The 10,540-nt window shown below is 34.2% G+C and overlaps 1 protein-coding gene across 1 annotated transcript; it reads right to left on the bottom strand.

Annotated features, from left to right (window-relative positions):
• Positions 1 to 5,992: 5,992 nt before the first annotated feature.
• On the bottom strand, positions 5,993 to 10,155 carry LOC127081911 (sugar transport protein 10). The gene is made up of 4 exons (XM_051022137.1): positions 9,697 to 10,155; positions 8,973 to 9,596; positions 8,432 to 8,869; positions 5,993 to 6,442 (listed from the first exon to the last, which is right to left on the bottom strand). Exons 1-4 carry the CDS (start codon positions 10,153 to 10,155, stop codon positions 5,993 to 5,995), a joined length of 1,971 nt encoding a protein of 656 aa, XP_050878094.1.
• Positions 10,156 to 10,540: the final 385 nt, after the last annotated feature.

The following is a 10,540-nucleotide window of genomic DNA, read 5'->3' on the forward strand; positions in this document are numbered from 1 at the left end:
AACTGGTCCTTCTGAAGACTCATACATCAGAGTGTCTGATGTCTTTGGAGAAGAAGCAGGAATTCATCAAGGTGTGAGCTTGGATGACTTAACTGCAAACCTGCAGGAAGGAGGTTGTTTACTCAAACTTGGTTCCACAATCAAGTCTATGAGAACATTGAACTCGTGTTCTGTGAAGGGAGGAAGTTCTTTCAAGTGGCAGAAGAAGGAGCTGAATTCAACAGCTAGATGTCAAAACACAATGTTGTGACATTTGGTTCAACATCAGACTCTTAGTTGGTGAAGTGGCACATCAACTTGAGATAGAAAGGTCTACAGGGTTGTAGATTGGATACTTCAAAGAGCTTGAAGTTCTAGTCTCACTTGAAAGGTCAGAATATCCTTGGGAGAAGTCTGATAAACTTGGGGAGGTCAAAAAGCAGCATTTGACCTGTTCATATGAGGATTCATGAAGGAGGTAATCAACCAGTGGCAATTGGTTTACCTCAGAAGTGAGTTCTAAGAATCAAGATAATCAACATATGGCAGCTGATTATTCTTGAGGAAAGTCTGAGACAAATTACTCTTGAGTAGAAAAGTAGTAAGTTGAAGACTAAAGGAGGTGCTTTCTATTCATCCCTTGGAGCTGGTGGTAGGAGTTCTGAGCTATCTATGGAAGATTATCTCTTATAATGGGATGAAAATGTATATATCCCTATGAATGTCTGGGTTCTTCTTGATCAACCCGAAGACTCAGTGGTATCTGAAGACTATCAGATGGTGTGCCTTGTCCTGGTGTGAAGGATGTCCCAGCTGATGTTAGAACATCCAGAGAAGTGGTCTTATGTTCTGGTTAGAAGAAAGATTGACACAGAATGTGAATGTGTTCAGCTAAGAGGGTTGAACAGAGGGTGTGCTCTTGAAGACATGAAGATGCGTCTTGTGTTTTCCATTCATCAAGTGGTCTGGATTCTCTATGAATCAGGAAGTATGTGAAGGTCCAACTTTGGGATGTTGGATATGCCCATGTGTGATCTCCAATCTTCAAGAAGAGTGGGGGGTGTCATGACAGGGGGAGTTCTGGCCTTGAAGCTGCAAGTAATCATCAAGCTTGTGGTCTATGTGTACTCAAATAACCAGGTATGGCACCTTGTCAGTTATCAGGATGCTGTGTCAAGGCTGAGTGAGCTGAAGAATGTCTGACCGAATGTCATGACATTGCCCTGGACAATGCTGCTAATTCCTTCTAAAACTTAAAGTCAGTAGGAATTATGAAGGTGATGTGTCAAATTCTGGTAAATCAGAATAAGCCAGATGGCCACAGCTGTGTGGTACAGGGGGAGTAACCATCTGCTGAAGTGTGGGAATTTGACTGTATCAGTGCCAGATGTCAAGTCTCTACTGGAGGTATGACAGGAACCTTGGAAAATGTTGAATACTAGCAGAATGCAGGAAAAAGCCGCGCGTGAAATGTTAAGACATCGCGTGCAACGTGTCTGATTGCATATATGGAATAGTCTCCATGCACTGGAACGACTGTTTTCGAAAAGAAACAGTCAAGAGCTATAAAAGGGTATTCAAAGATAATCTGAGATTTTGTTGGTGATTCTCTGACTGTTTCTCAGCAAAAATAAATGCATCCTGACCAAGAATTTATTTCTACCGGAAATTCCTAGGCACGGGCTGGACTATTTAAAGGATGCAATAGCCCTCTTCCTCTCACAAGAAAAACACTCCATTCTCAGAATCATGGGGTATGTTAAGATTTGGGCAAGCTGCGCCTGGATCTGGTTTGGTGAAGGGTGCCTTTACAAATGTTTAGCTAAAAAGGGGGAGAGAAATATAGTCCTGGGGTTGAGAATGTACCAGAAGCAAGCCAACTGTGGATGTGGCAGCAAACAGAAGTTGGCATCAGGCACAAAATCCACCAACTGGGGTTACCACGTGTGTCTTGTGATCTGAGTTAAGAAGACAGTTGTGCCTTGTGATCTGAGTTACATTGTCTATGTACTCAGCATTACATATTCTTCTGGAAGCTCTCCGGTTGAGGGGAAGGGTTCTGGTACAACTGAGTCGTGTCCCTCTTCTTCCCCATGTACATCAACTTTGGTATTTGTGGTGGTGGAGCCAATGACAGAGATGAAGAGCATTCCCAAATTGGGATGTTTTGTCCAGTGTAGTGTTTATTTGTTTTAGCTAAAATTTGCCAAAGGGGGAGATTGTTAATTCCTTAGGATTGGCATTAATTTTAGAAAACAAATAATGTAATCATCTCTGTTGTTTTAATATGTTGGGTTGAAGAAATTCAACATCTGGACCAACATGTCATGTACGATGTCACGACATCACGTCTGTGACATCGCACATGTGTAGAAAACTGAATTAATAAATTCAGTATATACTCTGGGATCAGCAAGGATATCTGGTGAATATCCTAACTCCCATGTGGAGGTCTTGAAGACTCAATCAGAAGATATATAGGCTCAAAATATGGAGATATATATGGAGAGATTCTAGGATTGAAGACCTTGTTTGTAGCAGAATTTTTCTGCTGAAGTTGTAACAGCAAAGAACAAGTCTGCTGCGATTTCTGAAGGCCCCAAATCCAGTTGGGTGATTAGGTTATAAATAGCTGATTGTAACCTAGTTTTTGTAAGCCTCTTAGAATGAATTTTTAGGGGTGTGTGTAAGGTAAACCTCCCAATCTTTGGGAAGGTTACCAGGTGTTTCTCAGTGTTCAAAGCTGAGAGTATTTGTAACTCAAAGCCTGTAGGCAAGAGTGATTTTGTTCTTGAATGAAGCTGTGAAGCAAGTTCAAGGTGTGTTAACATTACATTGTATTTGTAGTGATAGGAATGGAAACTGGAGGTTTCTATCTAGGAGTTCCTAGGTATAGATTGCATTGGGTAGGGATTAAGTGATGAGTTGTAAACGGGTGAGTTTAACTCTGAATTGATACTACTAATAGTGGATCTTCTTCCTGGCTTGGTAGCCCCCAGATGTAGGTCATGTTGGACTGAATTGGGTTAACAATTTCCTGTGTTTTGTTTTCCTTCTGCATGTGTTTATTACTGTCTTAACTCAGTAGGTATTCCAGTCAGCTTATCAAGATGATAACTGACCTAGCATATAGCCTTCTGTTTGAATGTCAATCAGAAAGTTGTAACATTCATCAGGGACAGTGCATACTGAATGATAAGTAGGTTGACTTTGGTTCAGTATTTATTTAAGTCTGTTCTTTTCAAGGATAACAGACCTGGCTGAAGGATCATAGTGAAACTGTCATACTGGATGTTTTGACAGTTGATACTGAAGGTTGATACTGAAGTAGAGACTAGTTGGTCCTTTACAGTATTGCAAACTTAGCACAGCACGTTTCCAGGAACATAACAGACTCAGCATATGTTCTGGATGTCGAACTGAATGTTGTGACATTCATTCCCAACAGCAGGTGCTAAAGTGTAGGATGAGTGGTTTTTCTGGTTCAGTATTTTTCTCAGGCTATTCTTCAGGGATTCAATAGCTTAGAGAAAAACCAGGAAACCAACTACTAACCTACAATTAACGAACCTACCAAATAGCCTAGGTGCTAGCAATCTAATAAGTGGAAATTAGATTAACGTGTTCAACCTTTAATTCAGGAAATACAAGTAAAAGATATACACACTGGAACAATGTAACAGATGATGTCCACAAACAACAGTAAGACATCATGCTGATAACTGTGGAAGAAAACAACAGAAGTGAGTGCTAGGTTTGATTTCTGTTGAGTCTTTCTTCCTGATGCACAGAACCAGGTGTTCATACATTCTAGGGTGACATAGAATGAGATGTCGTGACATCTGTGAACCTGTGCATATTAGTACAATAGTTAATAACTATCTTGCTGTATTAGTTACAATGTTAGATCAGATGTCATGACGTGGAGCATAACATCTGAATTCTGACTACACCAGAATTTCAAAGACCCTACCTATATTCAATATATGTTAATGTTTTCTTTCTACTCATTTATTTTGTTATGGAGATTCTACCGTACTCCTTTCATGAATAATTCCTTAGGAAGAATAAAAAGAAAACATGCAAAATTATTGGCCATTATTAACTCTCATTCATGAATAATTCCTTAGGAAGAATAAAAAGAAAACATGCAAAATTATTGGCCATTATTAACTGTAAGTGCTTTAACAAAGGTGTTGTGCGTGATTCTATGTGATTTATATGTTAATGTGATTATAATTATGCCAAAAATGTAAATAAAACTTATTAGGAAGCAATAATTGATTAAGAAGCATACTTAATTAAGAATATTTAATACTTTGTTCTCTAATGGATTAGAACAGCTGTCTAATCTATTGTGGAGCAAACCCGCTCTATACTCGATTAGGAAACCTCTTAATTAATTAAACCCCAAACGGTTACACTTTCTTTCTTAAAAGGATAGGTTATAACTAACTAGCGCCTCTAGGTAATTGTTTTCCCATGTAAGGAAGACTTGTGTTCACTTCATAAAAACACATAAATGAGAAATATATCGGTTCTCTGTTACTCTTTTTCTTCTTAGAACTTTTTTATACATTTCACTACTACTTATTAGTTATTCCCCTAGGTTAAAAAAGAGGTTTTATCTCAGTTTGTTGGGTGAGGTAAAGAAGCGTGTCATGGAAAGTGCACTACTTTTTCTCTCGGTTGAACTATCAACCGAGGGGGAAATTTTAACTGGCCGTGGGTTATATCCCTCTAAACTATCAATATGTGTCATTCACAACGTAACATGTAAGATATATACTTTTTATTATCAATATTTGTGATTCAGAATCATAATATTTCCATTATCAATACTTGTAATATTGGATCACTGGTTGCACTCTCTCTCTCTCTCTCTCTCTCTCTCTCTCTCTCTAAGTTATTTTATAAAAGTTAACTGACCTTCAATTTACTAAAAATCTTCTTCCGTGTTCTAGTATATACTACTCCGGCCTGATTTATAAGTATAAAAGACAACTTTCAAGCTTACTAAGAATGATAGTTAAGTGCATTTAATTTTATTGGTTTAATGTTAAAAAGAAAACTTGATTACTAATATATCTTTAATTAAATATTCATCAACATTAAGTAATTAATACAAGGATACATTTAGAATTAAGGCATTAAATGAGTTTAGATCCGTTGACATTTGCTTATATTTAAGACTAACAATTTCAGAAGACTTTTTCTAATAATTAAGGTCGGAGAGAGTACACAAACTATCAACAATATCATTTTTATTTTTTGTCATCTATTTTTTTAATTGGTACGAGAAATATAAGTATTGTTTAATTTGTATATTGAGGATAAGGGTTTTTGACCTCTTTATCACCCCACTTCTTCACTCATTCATCCTAGTAGAGTTATATAATCTACTTATACTAATACAAAGTCAGAGGATTAAAGATTTTTCAATATTAAATAGATTATCACGAGATTTTTTTCCAATTACTTTCATTGACATTGTGTTTTATTTTTCTCAATTTTAATACTAGGCTCTATTCTATCTTTTTTAATTATTTTCATTTTATGTGTTTTCAAATTTCAATTTTTTCTTGTTTTTTTTCTATGATGTAATGTTTTTGTGTAATTTAAAAGAATTTAGGTTCATTGTTACAACTTGGATACCAATAGGATGTTAAGTCTTAATTGATTATTTAATTAAGATTTTTCATCGAAAAAAGTACATGCATTATCATCTTAATTACAAAGTTACAAAAGTAATTTAATTGACTTTGTAGAAATATTTGTTATTGGATAAACAATTTTAATTTGAAGTATTAAATAAAGGAGAATCAACTTTATTAAAAAATTATAAACACATTATATTAAAGTACCAATATATTAAAGACTATTCCTAAATATATAAAAATATTATTTTTTTAAGAATTCTTATATACAAGATTCCTATAACAACATCAAATTGAAGTAACAAAAAATATTATATTATACATATATTGGTCTAATTCCCGAGCATTTTCTAATATCAAACAACGACCTTATGATCATGATCAACGACAACATCAGAAACAAACTTTGTCCAAAACCAATGAGATTTCCACACTTTATTCATTTCTTCAATTGGGACATTATTTGTCTCAGGAAAAAACAAGACAATGAATATTGTCATTATAACCACAAATCCAGCAAAGAAGAAGGAAATTCCAAACTTCAAGTGACAAAGCATAGTAAGAAAAACTTGAGCAATGGCAAAGGTAAACAACATGTTAACAGCAACATTGGTAGCTTGACCTGCAGAGCGAACCTCAAGAGAGCATATTTCACTAGGAACTAACCATCCCAATGGACCCCAAGACCATGCATATGCCGCAACATACGCACATATAAAGAACAAAAGAAGATTGGCTTCAATATGTGTAAACGATCCTTCACCACTAACTCCAAACTTGATAGCAATCATGCTTCCAACAACAATCTACAATCAATAATGATCACATTTATATTAGCTATGTTTGTAAAATAGATTAATTTGAATGGTAAAATAAATAATTAATTATTAGTTAAGATGTAATTGTCACCTGACAAATAAAAATTTGGACACCACCTTCAAGAAACAAAATCTTTCACCGTATGGGACTCTAACCCACATAGGTGTCCACCTTTCCCCCATGTCCACCACGGTTGGGGCTCAAACCTAATTGAGGCTCGAATCATTGGTCCCACATCCCAATGCTTACACGTCTAAGCATACCAATAGAGATGTGTACCACCACATAAAATTACACATTCTGAATACATGATCGGTTTCACCAATCATCGGTTCCACAAACCATAACAAATTTCATCAATCGTAGGTGACTTCATTCACCACAATACACAATAATAACATGGCATGATCCATACAATGCGTCTCATTCTCAATTATGGCAACAATTCGTCCACGACCTCCACATAAGCGTCGTACGAATGAATACCGTATTCTCATACATATATCACACATGTTCCATAACCTAGATTATATTTCTAAGGTATTAATCAAGTTATTGTCCTAGGTTTCCTCACTCATCTTTGTAAGGTTTTTAATCATGTTATTTCACAATCAAACATATCAACAATGTTTAACATTCATCATAATATAATTCATAGCATTTATCAATCACATGATATTTTATAACATGGAACAATAATAGTAGCCCTTTACGTTATCTTTCTAACGCATCCGCCCGTGTCCAAAACGGAGTTATACCACTCAATTAATTCATTAATCTATCTTAATCAAGATTTAGATTAATATTTATTCATTGCATAATTATTCAACAACAACATCTTTGGCCTAGTTGTAAGGCTTGTACAATTCCAACGAGGTCCCGGGTTCAAACTTCATTGGTGACATATTTTAATTCATCAAATAGTTAATTCATGTCAATAGATTGATCAAATGAATCAATCAATTGAATGTGAATTTCTCTCAAAAATTTCACTATAAGTATAAAAGACAACTTTCAAGCTTACTAAGAATGATAGTTAAGTAAATATTCATCAACATTAATTAATTAATACAAGAATAACTTTAGAACTAAGACAATAAATGAGTTTAGATCGGTTGACATTTGCTTATATTTAAGACTAACAATTTCAGAAGACTTTTTCTAATAATTAAGGTCGGAGGGAGTACACAAACTATCAACAATATCATTTTTATTTTTTGTCATCTATTTTTTTAATTGGTACGAGAAATATAAGTATTGCTTAATTTGTATATTGAGGATAAATGTTAAATATTTGACCTCTTTATCACCCCACTTCTTCACTCATTCATCCTAGTAGAGTTATATAATCTGCTTATACTAATACAAAGTCAGAGGATTAAAGATTTTTCACTATTAAATAGGTTATCATGAGATTTTTTTCCAATTACTTTCATTGACATTGTGTTTTATTATTCTCAATTTTAATACTAGGTTCTATTCTATCTTTTTTATTTATTTTCATCTTATGTGTTTTCAAATTTTAATTTTTTCTTGTTTTTTTTTTCTATGATGTAATGCTTTTGTGTAATTTAAAGAATTTCCGTTCATTGTTACAACTTGGAGACTAATAGGATGTTAATTCTTAGTTGATTATTTAATTAAGATTTTTCATCGAAAAAAGTACATGTATTATCATCTTAATTACAAAGTTACAAAAGTAATTTAATTGACTTTGTAGAAGTATTTGTTATTGGATAAACAATTTATATTTGAAGTAGTAATAAAGGAGAGTCAACTTTATTAAAAAATTATAAACGCATTATATTCAAGTACCAATATATTAAAGACTATTCCTAAATATATACAAATATTCTTTTTTTAAGAATTCTTATATACAAGATTCCTATAACAACATCAAATTGAATTAACAAAAAATATTATATTATACATATATTGGTCTAATTCCCGAGCATTTTCTAATATCAAACAACGACCTTATGATCATGATGAACGACAACATCAGAAACAAACTTTGTCCAAAACCAATGAGATTTCCACACTTTATTCATTTCTTCAATTGGGACATTATTTGTCTCAGGAAAAAACAAGACAATGAATATTGTCATTATAACCACAAATCCAGCAAAGAAGAAGAAAAGTCCAAACTTCAAGTGACAAAGCATAGTAAGAAAAACTTGAGCAATGGCAAAGGTAAACAACATGTTAACAGCAACATTGGTAGCTTGACCTGCAGAGCGAACCTCAAGAGAGCATATTTCACTAGGAACTAACCATCCCAATGGACCCCAAGACCATGCATATGCCGCAACATACGCACATATAAAGAACAAAAGAAGATTGGCTTCAATATGTGTAAACGATCCTTCACCACTAACTCCAAACTTGATAGCAATCATGCTTCCAACAACAATCTACAATCAATAATGATCACATTTATATTAGCTATGGTTGTAAAATAGATTAATTTGAACGGTAAAATAAATAATTAATTATTAGTTAAGATGTAATTGTCACCTGACAAATAAACATTTGGACACCACCTTCAAGAAACAAAATCTTTCTTCCAAACTTGTCCACGGTGAAGATGGAAACAAAAGTAGCTACAACATTGACACCTCCAGTAATTACTGAGGACATGAGGGAAGCATCGTTTCCAAAGCCCAAAGTTTTGAAAAGGACGGGGGCATAAAACATGATAACATTGATGCCCGTGAGTTGCTGGAAGAATGGAATGAGTGAGCAAAACGTTAGTTGAGGTCTATATCTTAATTGTGTAATATTCTTCCATGGATGTTCCACCTTTTTGGCTTCCTCACTAGCATCAATTAGATCTTGGAACTCCTCATCAACATTATCAATTCCACGAATCTTTTGCAACATTTTCTTAGCTCCTTCTTTTTGGCCCCTTTCAATCATAGAGTTTGGTGTGTCGCCTAAGAAAAACGATCCTATACATAACAAAATTGCAGGGACAGCTCCGATACCCAAAGAAATTCTCCATCCACTCTCAAGATTTGAAGTAAAGTAGTTGATAATGTTTGCCCCTAGGATTCCAATAGTGATCATCATTTGGAATCCCATGTTGAGCGCACCTCTAATCTTTGCTGGAGCCATTTCAGACAAATACATTGGAACTGACTGTTTATGAGTAACAAAAAATGATAGGCAATTAATTTGCAATATTCTTGATCCTATACACATAAAAACATAAAATCATAAAAACGATACCGATTTTTACCTGATTACAATATCCTACACCAAAACCAAGTAATATGCGGCCAATTATAAGCATTTCAATGTTTACAGCAAAACCATTGAGCAATGCACCAACAAGGAAAAACAAGCCACCTGCAAACATTGAGGCCTTACGTCCTAACATTCTTGTAGTTGTGGAAGCAAAGAAAGACGCTATCAGAGCTGCAAGATACAAGGAAGATGTGAATAAAGTAAGGAGCTCGTTATCAAATTTGCAATATTGGCTCTCGTGTCCGGATTCATCTTTCATTTGTTTGTAAACACCAGGGAAGAATTTAACCAAGAATGGTTCCATGGAAGTCACTCCTCCTGTAATACCAAGATCATAACCAAAAAGTAGACCTCCCATGGCCGCCACCAAACATGTGACCAAAACAAACATTGTAACCTTCCCCTCATATTGCCTTCCATTTGTTGAAGCAACTAAAACTCCACCTGCCATCGTTTGAATTTGTGTATTGTAAAATTTAGGTATTTATATGATGAAGACTTCTGCTAAATTTCTTTCTTTATATAATAGATATTAAATTTTATGATTATTTTATAGTGTCAATAATTTTAAATATGATAACAGGAAGTCGTAACAAACATTAAACTGTTTTCAACAATATGTATCAATTTAGTATTTTTAATCGTTTGCATCCTTGTAATTTGTTAAGTTATGAGCATTATTTTATTAGATTTAGTGTCAATACACTATTATAAGATTTGGGATAAGAGATAATTCTTGTATTGAATCATCAAACTTAATGATATGATAAACATCGTTAAATAAACTTTAAATGGCACTCTGTTAATCTATTTATAGTATAATGGAACAAGTAATT

This window comes from Lathyrus oleraceus, chromosome 5 (genome assembly GCF_024323335.1).
Source record: "Lathyrus oleraceus cultivar Zhongwan6 chromosome 5, CAAS_Psat_ZW6_1.0, whole genome shotgun sequence".
NCBI lineage: Eukaryota > Viridiplantae > Streptophyta > Magnoliopsida > Fabales > Fabaceae > Lathyrus > Lathyrus oleraceus.